This window comes from Thunnus maccoyii, chromosome 1 (genome assembly GCF_910596095.1).
Source record: "Thunnus maccoyii chromosome 1, fThuMac1.1, whole genome shotgun sequence".
Taxonomy (NCBI): domain Eukaryota; kingdom Metazoa; phylum Chordata; class Actinopteri; order Scombriformes; family Scombridae; genus Thunnus; species Thunnus maccoyii.
This window is the reverse complement of record NC_056533.1, coordinates 6,562,589-6,577,075: the sequence shown is the minus strand read 5'-3', so window position 1 is coordinate 6,577,075 and position 14,487 is coordinate 6,562,589. Positions and strand designations below refer to the sequence as shown.

The following is a 14,487-nucleotide window of genomic DNA, read 5'->3' as shown; positions in this document are numbered from 1 at the left end:
CTTTATTTATTTATTTTTGCCTGAGCTGACCTAATACCACTAAAACCAATAAAAGCACAAATTTCCTCTTGTCTTTGGTCAGCAGATCTGAAGCACTGAGCTACAGAATATGGGGTTAAAACATCAGAAATTCATGGTGAAGCGAAACCATGAAGCACTCTGAATGTAATTAATGGGATCTTAAATTGAATTCTAAATTGCAATGAAAGCCAGAGCAGCACAGCAAGGACTGGAGAAATATAATCTATGTCTCTCAGAAACCTTGCTGTTGTATTCTGGTTCAGTTGTTGACATGCTCTTACAGAATCATTTAGACATGCTAGTAAAGAGGTGAAACAATCTAGGAAGGAGGAGATAAATTCAATTTGCTCAATTTAATTTCTAGACAGCATTAAACTAAATTTAGCAGTATTCCTTTGATGCAGAAAGCGGGAAATAGTCAGGGACCAAACCAGGAGAGACCAGAGACTCATTAACAGTGATGGAGAAGACTGGAAGCAATAATTCCTAAAACCTCTTTTTTTAAAGTCTTTTGGGCAGTAGAACATTTTGATTAAATGAGGACAGATGGATGTGTGGCACAATGTCAAGTAATTAATTTAAAGAAGTAGGGGTAAACTTATTTAACAGAATTGATGAGGGTTCGTGGACAGATAAACAAGGACTAGCAGGCTGAATAAATGCTTTAGCTTACATAGTATTTTAGGAACACATGACATTCAAAGCATTGGAAAGGTCAGGCTGGTTATAAAAAGAAATCCTGTATTATGTTTTTTAGCAGGAACAAGATTTGAAAATGATGGGTCTATCTCGCTTGATCAACTGATTTTTATAACTAAGGCCCCTTCATACAGAAAAAGTGAACCTGTATTCTAGATGTGACTTCTCCCATATTTGATCTGCTCTCCTCTACTGTCTTTTTAAATGGTGGATTTAGTTCCAGTGATCCAAGGTATTGGTTCTGAAGGACGCCAAGACCTTGTCCCATGTGTATGTGTAAAAAATGTTGTGATTGAACTAAAACAGTAGTTCTAATATGGTAGGAAACCACAGGAAACTAGTAGCTGAGTGTTGTTGGAACTGTTACATCAAATCTGTTGAGACCTCCATGAGCAAATTAGTGTTGAACTCCAAAAGGCAATAATTGTCAGCAAAAGCACCAATTGAACAGCAATAACCCTTGAGTCATGTTCATGAGCTGGTAAATGTGGCTAAACTTTGTTTCAACTAAAGGGTTCTGAAATGATTATTGGGACCTTCTAGAGAGCTTGATGCCTTTGGGTGCACTGTGAGCCACAGTCACTGTGATCACGCTGTGACTTGGGGATTGTCAAGTTTATATGGAGAATGTCAACTTGCAGGATGGAGACCATGGAGGAGTTGTGGTACAGCATGTCATCTCTCCTTGTCCTACTGCATGTGAAAGTCATACAGTAGACAGTGGTGAAAAGTATCTAAGTACATTTAATGAAGTACTGTGCTTAAGTTACTTTACTTGGGTATTTCCGTTTTATGCTACTTTATACTCCCACTCCACTATATTTATCTGACAGCTTTAGTTACTTTTCAGATGAAGATTTGACACAATGGATAATATAACAAGCTTTTAAAATACAACACATTGTTAAAGATGAAACCAGTGGTTTCCAACCTTTTTGGCTTTTGATGTCTTACAAAAATCAGTGTGTAGTTGGGGTCACATTTCAGATGTTTATGAGTTGTTAACAGCTCCACCAAATAGTGATTTTTCCCTCTAAAACTTCTCACATGGTTTCATTTCAATAAATGTTCAAATGATCCAATATTTCACAAAAAATCAAATTTCAATCATGCCATTTTTTCTTTTTTCCTCCCTCATTAATCATCTCACGAACCCTCAGATTTATCTGAGGGGTCCTACCCCTAGGTTGGGAACCACTGGACTAAACTAGCTAACTGTATATAAAGTAGTTGAAACTAGCTCCACCTCCAGCAGCTACAACAGTAACATGCTGCTTACACACTGATACTTCAGTATTAATAATCTAATGATGTCATATGTAATAATATATCAGTCAGAGGGACCAAACCACTACTTTTACTGCAATACTACATAAACATGCAGAACTACATCCAGCTAATACTTGTGTACTTTTGCTTAAGTAGGATTTTTCATGCAGGACTTTTACTTGTACTGGAATATTTTTACATGGCTGTATTGGTACTTTTACTGAAGTAAAGGATCTGATTACTTCTTCCACCACTGACAGTACACATACAAGGCTTTTTTCTACTCATAAAGAAGAAACACTTATAAAATAAAAGTGACTACTTGGCAAATTACTTCAAAGAGTTTAACTTATCTTTTTAATTGATTGTTGTACTACCAATGACTTGTTGGTACAAGCAGCTATGGAGTATGGCCAGATGGATGTTACCAGCCAGTGCTGCAGGCAGCTTGGGCCTTGTGAAGAGCCCATCAATCATCTATGATGTTTCCGTCAAATCCACCAAACATATAATGTAAAAAAAAAAAAATCTTTGGTGTACTCTAAACACTCTGTCTTTCCATCCTTTGCCTTTTTCAGATGTAAATGACAACGTCCCATTTTTCACTTCCTCCATTTATGAGGCCTCGGTCACTGAGGGGGCAGAATCAGGAGCTTTGGTTTTCCAGGTTTCAGCCAATGACCTAGACTTGGGTCTCAACGGCAAGGTGAAAACAGACTCGCACACATACACACACATACTGTGGTGAAAGTGAGAGAAAAAGATTTTAACATCTTGGCCCTTTTGAATACATGCACTCTATCATTTGCATTCTCTCTCTGTTTTTCAAGATCCAAAAAATGTTCTTCTTTGCTGAGTAAATTAGCAGTAATTAAGTGTATTTTAGCATCTAACCCGCTGCATAATTGTGTCTGGTCCAACCACCCACCCCCTAGATCTCCTACTCCCTGCTGGAGGATCGCAGCGGAGACCACCAGTATTTTCGTATTGATCCAGAGTTGGGATTCATCTACACACAGACTGTGTTTGACCGGGAGACCAAAAGCTCATACCTGTTGGAGGTTCAGTCTGTGGATGGCTGGGAATCAGCACGGCCAGGCAAACACGGACAGCCCAACTCTGGTAAGTAAGACTAGTATTACACAGACTAGCCTGCAACTGAAGAGATGGTAAAGTTTTGATTTCTGTGGTGTGTCCAGCATTGTTACATCTTGTGCCTGAGAACAGCAACTGTAGAAGCTGTCATGAACTACAATAGTTATAGTGAATTGCTACTGTCTATGTCTATGATAGAGAATAGCAGCAATATAGACTAGTAGAACTGCCTGTGTATTACTTTAAGAGATAGAAAACATTTAACATTTCAGTTTCCCCAACAAAGATTTTACCTGTATTCTATATGTGGCATTATCTTAAAAAAGATGAATGACTTCTGTAGTATACAGATGTATGTGGACACTATGTGATATTCTGTTCCCATCCAAAACCACAGGCATTGATCCACAGCTATAAAAGGCTCCACATTTCTAGGAAGGCTATCTGCAGGATGTTGAATCCTGGTTGCAGAGATTTGTTCGCACTCAGCCACATGAGCATTAGGGACATTGGGCACCGATGCTGGGCGATAATGCCTGGCTTACAGTTGGTGTTTAAGTTCATCCCAAAGGTGTTTGATGGGATTGTGATCAGTGCTCTGTGCAGGCCAGTCAAGTTCCTCCACACCAAACTGGGAAAACCATGTCATTCTGCACCTTGTTCTGTGCACGGGGGCATTGTCATTTTGAAACAGCAAAGGGTCTTCCCTAGACTGTTGCTACAAAGTTGAAACACACTGTTGTTTAAAATATCACTGTATGCTATAGCATTAACATTAATTAATTGGAGCTAAGCCATGAAAAACAGCCACAACTGTTATTCGTCCTCCACCAAACTTTACAGTTGGCATTATGCATTCAGACAGGCAGCATTCTCCTGTAATCCACCATCCATCAGGCTGCCAAATAGTGAAGCGTAATTCATCACTCCAGGGTCCAATGGTGGTATGCTTTAGACCTTTCCAGTTTAGGTTTGGCTTTGTGAAAGGTGATCCTAGGCCTGCTTTCCACTGCTCTTCCACCCTTGTCATGAAGCTCCTGACAAATAATTCTTTTGCTCACATTGCTTCCTGAGGGAGCGTGCTTCTAAATTGGGCAAATATAGCAGCAAAGAATTTTGAGGAAAGGACATTGGGAACATGATGACCTACAGTATGTGTCACACTGACAGTCACTGAGCACTTTAGTACATATTCTACTGCAAATTATGAGCAAGTCCCTAAAAGGGCGCTACTGCTAATCATATCAACAGGTATGATTAGCAGTAGCAGTTAATTTCAAACAGAAGTTGATTATACTGGTTATTGAATCATAATCTTCCATGTAAAAATGCTCACAGATTGATGTAGTTGCAGAAATAATTATGATTCTGTAGATATTACAGTTTTAATTTAGTTTACATAATGATGATGGTTGCTGTTGTACTGACTGAAAACGAGGAACAGCACAAAATAGGAGAGAGCTTTCGACAGCTGCTCTGTAGTGGCTCCAAATCTTCATTGAAGGCAGCAATAATCTCTTTTTTCCTCTTTCTGTCTCTTGCCCACATCTGCTCATCTCTCCCTGTTGAAGGACCACAGGCCATCTTTCTGTTTCAGTCTGTCTCTCTTGCACTCTTTCCTCCTCCATCTCTCCATTTCTCTTATTTGCTGCCAGATGAAATGCATACATGCTCCAACGGTAGAATAGAGAGACACTGAGAAATGAACAGATGTTGAGACAGATGGGTGGATGGAGAGAGGTGCTGAAGAAACAGTAAGACAGAGCAGGATATATGTTTAATAAATGTGATCATAAATTATTAACAGATCCTCTCTCTAGGTTTGGCTCACTATGACATTTGTGGCAACGTAAACAGAAGTCAAATATTAAGTAGAGCCGAGACTGCAGTGAAGCTGTGGGAGTTATTTAAATTTTTTTTTTCTGCGTTATGAATGTTGAATGAGGTGGCATGAAGAAGGATGGATGGCAGGCAAATGAACAGATACTTAACACAAATCGCACGCATCAAAACACAAACACACGCACACTCATGAGGGTATGTACGGTAATTGCAGTTGTCAATTTCTGATATATAATAATTTCCACAGGGGAATCCTCTCAGTGTTATGTGAGTGGATTATCTGTTAAACCTGTAATGAAACATATCTGACCAGATCTTAAAGAGCTGCTCACTTTTAAAATATTAAGAATCGGGCTGAAGGAAATGACTGCTCTCTGCTCTGAAACAAACAAAAATAACAAAATCAAATGAACCAATTTTTTTTTTTTTTTAATTTTCTCATTGAAAAGACAACTGATTCTTAAAGTAGGCCATTGATTACTGAAGAAATGGAGAATCAGTTTTTTAACCCAAAAATTATTATTGATCAGTTTTAAAATGCATCATACAATACATACAGTATAAATCTGATAATTTACAGATGATCAGAGTCTGTGATTTTGGCTAGTTAACAGTTGAGTAAAGAATTTTAAAATTTTACAGTTGATTTCTTATTGTATTGGTACATTAAATCCCAATGACACTCCATCATGTTGACCTGATAGTCTTTTCCATTATATTTGCAACCATTACTTGAATTGAATGTATTCGCCCCTGTATGGAGTACTGATATGTCTGGTCACCTCCAGCCGCAGTCTTTCCCATTGTAACTACTCTACAAAGAACAATTAATGACATATTTTCAACTGTTTTTTATTGAAGCCTGCTCACAAATATACATTTGTGTAGACTAGACAATCATATAAAAAACCTTCCTTTCACCAAGGAAATTTACTGTATTTCATTATTTAAAAATAATTACTTTTACCGTTATGTTCAAATGAATTCATGTGTATTATTATTTGTTGTATTATTATGTTGTTTAAACTAGGTTTCAAAGATAAAAGCCCTGTGCCATGCAGATGCTACTTTAAAGCACATTTTTATTCCAATTCAAACACTGTGTGCAAAATCCAACACACTCTTCATCACTGGCACTGACTATTGTGCACTGACTGATTTTTATCTGATGAGGTTCTGAGAATCAAAATGTTGTAAAGAGTCAGTGCCAGTGATCGACAAATTTTTTGGTTCTTTCACAGCAGTTTTTCATCCAACGCATCTTCAGACGTTCTGATTTGCAGAAACGATGTTTTAATTATTAACTCTGATGTCCAAACTCCAAAATGTGTAAGCTCCTATAAAGACAATTCAGACTTTTTTGACACAACAGGCTGATGGTCTTGTGGTTTCACCAGATGCAGAAAAAGCATTTGCCTGTAGGAGTGTGAGTAAATTAACTCTTTGCTGTGGTTTTCATCAAGAGACTGTGTTCAGATCATTTTATCACCCACAGGCGTATAAGGCAGGGCTGCCCGCTCTCACCACTTTGATTGTTAAGAGTACTGTAAGTATTGATTGAAGGCTTTGATATCTCTTTGAATATGTGATGATACTCAAAGTGTATGGCTCGATATAGAAGCGTCTTCAAATATGTCTTCAAAACTTGACTACTAAAACATGGAGGGCAATGAAATGTCCTCAGGGCAAATCTGAGGTGAATTCCATCCACCAGCTTTTTCACAACTGTATCATGAACTCTAGGAGTCTAATGGGCTATCTTGTCGTGAAATATTCACTTGAAGTGTACAGTGCACTTTATTGGTCTTTGGTGACTCTCTGTATCTCATTTTATTGTGTTTTCCTTTGTTCCTGATTTTTCCTATTTCTTCTTCTTTATCGTGTACTTTGTTTGACAGCTGAAAGTCTTCCTATATTTTTCTTCTAACAACCCTTTAGTTACTTGTATGACTGTATGATCATGTATGACAGTATTTTTGTTTATTTATATATAACACAACTGGTGTTGCTTGTTTTTTAATACACACAACTAAAATATGACTTCTGCCCTTCAAAAATCCCAAAGTACAAACCCTCATGTGTCATCTGAAAAAATGATGAAAAGGAAATTTAAAAAAAAAAAAATCATAAAATAACATCGACTCAAGATTCAAAGGAGGGACTAGAGAGGGAAACATCAATCATTTTCATCATCACTAATAACACATTAATATGCTGTAATATAATGTAATATTTGCTTTAACTTTTTATACCCACACATACATACACATGCCAAGCACACGAGTTGCAGACTAGAGGCACCTGACTGTCAAGTGGTCACAGAAATAACCTTGGTTAACACTGTTTTCACAGGCAGAAAACAAGCTCTCCTGCTACTTCTAAGCTTGTGTGCTGGGGTGGGGTTGGGGGTGTGATTTTTACACATACATGTCTCTAGAAGTGTGAAAACATGGATGATCATGCAGCATTAGCAGATGAGAGGAAGGATGAGGGGATGGCTGCTACATCTGTTTATCCATTTTCTCTGTTCTTCCTCCATCCCTCCCTCCCTTCATTTCTCCCTCCCTTGCTCTCTGACAGATTCTGAACATGTGCAAAGCCCTGGCATCTGCAACTTGTTTTGTTATAGCTCTAAGCACTGCATTAGTTTGCTATCTGTGCCACGAACTGTGTACCATCTCTTCCACCCTGGTTTAAATAATTTATCTCATCTTAGAGCATGTATTGCAAATTATGCTCGTAGTGATACCGATATCTAAGAGAGCGTAGTATGTTGGGTTGCTCAACTACCGAGCCATACACTGCACCCCAGGGTGCTTTGTACTCTGCTTCAGCCTGCAGTTAGATGCTGAAGGAAAAAAGAAACAGCTGTATTTCATGGTAAAATGGACACAGATTGTGGAGACAGATGACAGATGTAATGGAGAAGTGGTAGACAACTGTGGAGGGAAGGAAAAAATTGGAAGTTATTTTTGTTTCTGTATGTGCGCATGAAGAAATGTGTCGAGTTTTTTATCTGCGTGTGTGTGGTTGTGCACAGTTTGTGTAGAGGTGTGTATGCATGCACACTACTGAAAAGAGACTAAATTGCTGCGATCCAAAGAGAGATAGACAGATGTTCATGTTAATGTTGACAGAATAAGAACAACCTCATGTTTATAATCGCCTCTCTCTTTCTCTTCCTCTTTCTCTTTCTCACTCTTTCTCATTTTCTTGATTTTCAGACACGGCGTATGTTCGTGTTTTTATCAGTGACGTGAATGATAACAAGCCAGCGTTTGCACAGGGATCCTATGAAGTCGATGTGGATGAAGATGCTGACGTAGGCTTTGCCATCCTCACTGTTAGTGCCAATGATGGGGACGAAGGTGGGTGGCATGGATAAAGAAATATGTATATCTGTGTGTGTGTGTCTATTTTTTATGTTTCTGGGAATGAGGCAATGAAAGTGCTTGATGGATAGTGTAGGAGTGATGTGGAGCTGGTACTGTAAAGCACATTGCTAAAGTGCTTCCCTTTCATTTCACTGCTTTTGTCTGACTTTTACTTTGAGGAAAAGAGTGTTTTCACTACAAAACATGTCATGAATCCATGAAAAACACAGAAATGTATGAGTTTGAATCAGCCACTGTAGAAGAACCCATTTAATGTAACCTTTTGATACAAGGCAGAGAAAGATGCTCTCAAGCGTTTAAATGTGAAATTTCATCATTTTGGGCTTCAGAACAGTTTTTTTTCCCCTTCACTTATATCAAATATTCCTTTGTGTTAAGATGTTGCACCCACTTAAATATTGAGGAGAAGCTGACTGCACCAGGTAGATGTCCTTCAAATCTTTTGACACGACTGGCGTTTTTCCGTATTTTTCCAACTTGTTGTCAATGGCAAACCAACAACATTTAACTCTCTTTAGCAAAAGTTTGTGAACATTTTGGTAAAGGTTCTGTGTGTAGGAATCAGAAATTCCTTCTCATTAGTGACACCTGTGTCCATTAAATGAGGTGTATTCAACATCCTGGTGCTCACACTCTCTCATAATCTAACTCTCTCATCTCAATCTCTTTCTCATAATTACATAAAAGATCTCTAACGTGTTTTGCAAAGCATCTGTCACTCCCAGTCACTTCTACTCGGGTAGCACAGTTTTTGTTGTGTTGTTATGTTGTTATGCTGGTCATTTGTTGACATTAGTGGGAGAGAGGCCAGGCACTCTGGAGCACACAAAAATGTCACCGCCGTTGGATTTTTGTTGAAAATCCTCCCCAGTTCCCTCACATAAAAATCAGTCCAGAGGGTGTTACAAACAACTGAGAAAGTTGGGGAAGGTCTCATTTTTTACTCTACATTACTACTCTTTCATTTATTGGCAATAAAAAAACATTAATACATTTAAACTGCTTCAGAATTCTACATATAGAACCTTTAAGGTCAGCCAATTTGATGAGTGACAGTTTGTAAAATTCTATAGATATGACTTTGTGGGGCTAAAGGCACGACAGTACTTCGAGGTAAATGCTAACTTGAGCCTGCTAACATGCTTACAATGACAAAGCCAACATGTTAAGCAGGTAGTGTTTACCACGCTTACCATCTTAAATTGGCATGTTTGCATGTTAACATTTGTTAATTAGTACTAATCACAAAGTACAGCTGAGACCAATGGGTGTGTCATTAGGCAGGAATACATAAACGATCATAAATGAAAGTTTTGAACCAAAAATTGTTGACCCGCTGGTAGTACATGATGAAAAGTCAGGGATCATCTAAGTCATTAGGAACATTCTGGGGGCGTCATGGATATGTGTACTAAATTTCATGGCTGTCCATCCACTGGTTCCCAAGACATTATAAGAAAAACCAAACACAGACAAGGTCAGTAAGTTTGAAATGTCATGGCAATCCATCCAATAGACCAAACGTCCAACTGACATTGTCATTCCTAGAGCCATGCTACTACTGTGGCTAAAAATAGATTTCCATTCACTCAAAGTTCATTGTATGACATATGTTTCCACGAGACTGCAGTTATAGAGAACTCAAGGACAGTGAGCCATAATGTCAGGGGAAAACCTCACTATTGTAAGAATGTATTAGGTCTAGGAGAGTCCAGTCAGTTTTTCAGAATAGAGGCAGGAGGCACTCAATTAAAATTTAAAAAATTCAGACATCAGGTAGGGCTCAGTAATTACAGTATATAGCTATATCAGTTACAAAAGCCTAACTGGTTGACCTTTCCAGTGCACCTGCCTTTAATAAAGTTCTAATTAAAAGGCCTCATTAGGATCTGAGAGCTCGCCATGATCCTTAAATACAAAGATTTAGGTCTGTGTGGTGGAATATGCCAAGACACTCAGCTGTCATGGCCAGAGGCAAATGTCAGACAAGACCATTATTACTTTGAGGAATGAAGTCTCTCACAGAGTATCTTTGAGAACTGTGGCTTACACTGTCAAAAGACATCTAAACTGGATAGGATTCTCATCAAAAAAGGTCTGGTAGTCAGAGATCAACAACAAAATCAATGAGAACTTCCCATTGTAAGTGACAGTGGTTTGCATAACAGAGAACAGAAGCAGAGAAACATACAGTAAGAACTGGGCTATTGCAAAATGGGAAAAGGTAACTTAAAAATCCAAAGAATTTCTCTTCTTAGATTATTAATAGTGTTTTGAAATCGAGGGGCAGAAAACTACCAAAACAAGCTAAGACACATATAGCCACCACCATATCGGTGGAGTATGCACTTGTTATGGCTAATGTGACAAACAGTTGTCTACTTACTTGTAGAACATTAGCATTTATTTGGAGTCATTTTTCTTGATGCCTGACTAATGTGAGTTCGATATTCACTCTCCTTTGGTTTCAACCAACTACTGAGAGTAAAATCTGGGTCTTTTGCTGCTACCTGTTCTGCTTTCTTCACCAATTACCTTCACCAGGAATGGCTGTCAATGGGGGTAAATTTGCGCACAATAGACCAAAAAAGCTAAAACAATTAGCTAAAAGATGCTAAAAAAGCTTCTGGAGCTTCATAGTTCAGTGTTAATTATCTGTTGGTTTGTCACTATGAGTGACCCTTTTCAATTTACACTTGTTTGGTGTTCCTATCAAATGTTTGTTTTTTACACAATAATGTGTATAACTGACTGTACTGTGGTTTGTCAGTTCTGACATAGTCAAGGCAGCATTATAACATTTATTTTGTTGGTCTGATTTTGGGATTGATGTTTGGAAATCCAAATTATCTGTCACAGTTCATGGGAAGTACAAACTGAAGAATAACTAATATTAGTATTTAAAATAAAATTGACAGTATTTCAAATTTGGCTGTATTTAATATGGTTATCATGTAATGATAGTCTCTTTCATTGTTACACAATATATTTGGGATGGCATGACTTTGCTGTCACTCACTGCTTACAAACAGGAAGCCTAAAGGGCATAGATGATCACAAGCATTTGCCAAGGTTTCAGACTATCTAGTTTCTTTTTGTGGCCATTTTTAGAGATGATGCGATGAAAATTGGACTTGCAAATATGTCTCAGTCTTATATATAAATATTTCAATATAATATATTTCATTCATTCATTTCAATAGGGTGGGTTAGTTGTCTCCATAGATCATCATACATCTCTAGGAATATGCTATAATGCTGGATTGGCTAGGGCCTTAAAGGAATAATCCATTGAAAATCTATCTTTTCTGTAGCAAATGCTCACTATTTTTTGGCCTGAGAGGTGGCTAAGACAAGTTTGTAGCTTGCATCTTCGCAGAGGAGGACAACTGTAGTCAACTTGGACTCACAGTGTTCCAGTGGAGTCCAATGGTGTCCCAGAATTTAGTCGATCTTTTTGTTCAGTACGTTCCAATTCAGCTGTCACTTTGCCACTAAACTGCTAAAACGCTACTTCCGCCTAAACATAGGAACTACGCGGAGGCGTTTGCACAATACAGTGTATTTTACAGTGTTTGAGTGCAGCCTGTGGGGGAAGAGTATTTTATACCACAAGCTACAATAATATCTATATTCTTAACAGTGCAGGCAATAGTGATACAAGTTTTGAGCGAGTACAAAAGATCTCTCTCCAAATTCCATTAATGAGGTGTATGTCTTTGCTATTAGTGACATCTGTCAGCCTTCTGTGTGTGTGTGTGTGTGTGTGTGTGTTTGTTTTTGTCTGAGTGTGTCTTTGTGCCTCTTTCTGTTTCTCCCTTTGCTCTCGTGTCTGTATACTCCAGTTTCAGTTAAGTACAGTACCTAGGGAGATGAAAAGAGTTTTTAAATTGGTACAACTGGGAATAAACATTCATTTTCCCTCCATTTGTTTGTTTGTTTTAACCGCTGTATTACTTCCTCTGTTTCTTTTGTCCTTTGGGTCTCAACAGTTTTCTAAATACTTAAGAGATTGAGACAGCTGAAAAAAAAGAGAATGATAGAGAGAGAAAAGAGAGGATGCAATTGCATAAATCCCCTAATGTCTCATTTAAAATGCCAACAAACAGACGGTACAAAACGATCTGGATTAGAGCATTCTCCTCTCTCCTTCCTTGACTTTCATCTCGCTAATAAGCTGTGAATCTCCTCTCGTCTTCAGAGGTTTCTCCTATCCCTTTCATATTAACACAAGGGGTGGTGGATGCAACAGTGATTGAGATGCAGACCTTAGCTTTACCAGTAATTGCATTGAGGGGGAACATTTTGTTGATCAGCATCTAATAGACTTTATTAAAAATGCTTTGCAGAGCTAACAAAAATAAGATTATTAAGTGAGGTAGGGTAGAATTCTGGAGATGAGGGGAGGGTGGACTTAACAGCAGTATGATTTGAGAGTGCATGTAACAATAAAGTATCAATTATTCAATGACAAATTTACTACATTGCTGTTGTTTTGAAGCATTCAGGTAATTTTTCTGACTATTGGGGGACAGAGTAAAGCACTTTACTGCATTTGGTCCTAAAAGCATAAGATTTGATTGAGCAGTAAACCATATAAAGAGTACTTACATTAATCTCTGCATATCTCTGTGTCAATATAAATGCCACTGAATTTAATTCTGTCTGCATTCCTCTGCTAGCAAGTAAGTAAATATACCTTAACTGTGGCATCTGTAGCTGCAGTTAACTGTCATAATCACTTGTATGGGTTTTATTCTCGGCTGCATAATAGGACTTCGTCAGGACTTTTAAACACAACCTGTCAATGTTTTTCTTATAATAGAAAGGCTCTCTTGATCCTCACTTCAAAAGTGAGCTGAGTGTTGTTTAGGCGAGTAAAACAAATTGAAATGTGATGATTACATGCATCACTACACAGGAACTTATACAGGCACCCACCGTGAACACCCATGGCGGTGTACTATGGACACTATTGATGGTGTCCATGGGTGTCTGCTGTTAAATCCTATTCACTATTAAGCACTGTGATGTCAACTGGAGACTGGCAATTACATATTTTAGTCTGAGCTATCAATTGTCTCTCAAGGGCCACTGTGACATAGAAAGTTAATACATAACATCAATAACAATCATGATAATAATAATTAAATGGGTTGCCCATCCCAGTATCAGAGAGGATAGGCTACACTGAAACTGCCCTGTATATTAATTTGTAGTAGGGGGAGCATGATATTTTGATATTCTTTTCTTTTTTCTCTTGAAGACCTGGAATAGATATGAACCCTCCATTCAGTACTGCACTCAGGTTTCTGGCTTTGCATCAATCCTACACCCCAAGATCCATTTAATACCATTATTATCAGCTTTTGTTGGCTAAAAAGGCATAATTGCTACAATTTTGAATGGCACTGTTCAAAACCAGTACACACAGCACACACATTAGGTTTAGCATTTCTGGTACAATTAAGGCCACATTACTCAAGAGGTGTTACTTTTGCTTACTTTGAAAGAAAACATAATTGTCTTAGACAAATAATCTAAATGCTTTCAAAATTTGTATTTAATTTTAATAAAATTTCATGGTAAAATGTGTGATTTCAGAGTCAAAAATGTTACAAATTTGTTGCAAGTACAATGATCTTTTTCATGGATGTTCCTGTGAAACGTTAGTCACATATATCAGATTCTTGGGCATTCCTGTTACTCTGAGGACCAGTGGAACCCTGGAAGACAATCCTTACTGTAGTAAATAAAAGTACATACCTTTTATTTTTGTTGTGTGTTTTGAACCTGGTATATCTTATGATATTTAAAAAATAAATGATTGTTACCTCTTGTGAAAGGTGTTGTTTCAGGCATTTCAATAGAAAAGTTTGATTAAAGTATCAGCTCTTAAAGTAGTGTCTGTGTCTGGTCTTCAACCACTTAGATTAATTTATGACATTTTGTCTTTTGTATTCATGTAACATAACCAGAGATTAATGTTTCTTCAAACCTGATAGACATCCATTGTAATACAAGTTGTTCAACAGGTCTTAGAGCTGTTCTGCAATTAGTACTTGTACATGGCTATAAAGCATCTCACTTTTAAGTTTTCATAGATTTCTTTTTATGAAGGTGCTGCTCTCATGCAGCAGGTATAGTACTGTAATTGCCTTTGTTA

The 14,487-nt window shown here is 37.8% G+C and overlaps 1 protein-coding gene across 1 annotated transcript in view; it reads left to right on the top strand.

Moving 5' to 3' along the window:
• LOC121896373 (neural-cadherin-like) overlaps positions 1-14,487 on the top strand; it is a 261,050-nt gene that overhangs the window by 88,437 nt on the left and 158,126 nt on the right. Inside the window, exons 14-16 of the mRNA XM_042410220.1 lie at positions 2,568-2,695; positions 2,925-3,111; positions 8,151-8,294. Coding sequence (XP_042266154.1) covers positions 2,568-2,695; positions 2,925-3,111; positions 8,151-8,294 — 459 coding nt within the window. The remainder of the gene's footprint in view (positions 1-2,567; positions 2,696-2,924; positions 3,112-8,150; positions 8,295-14,487) is intronic.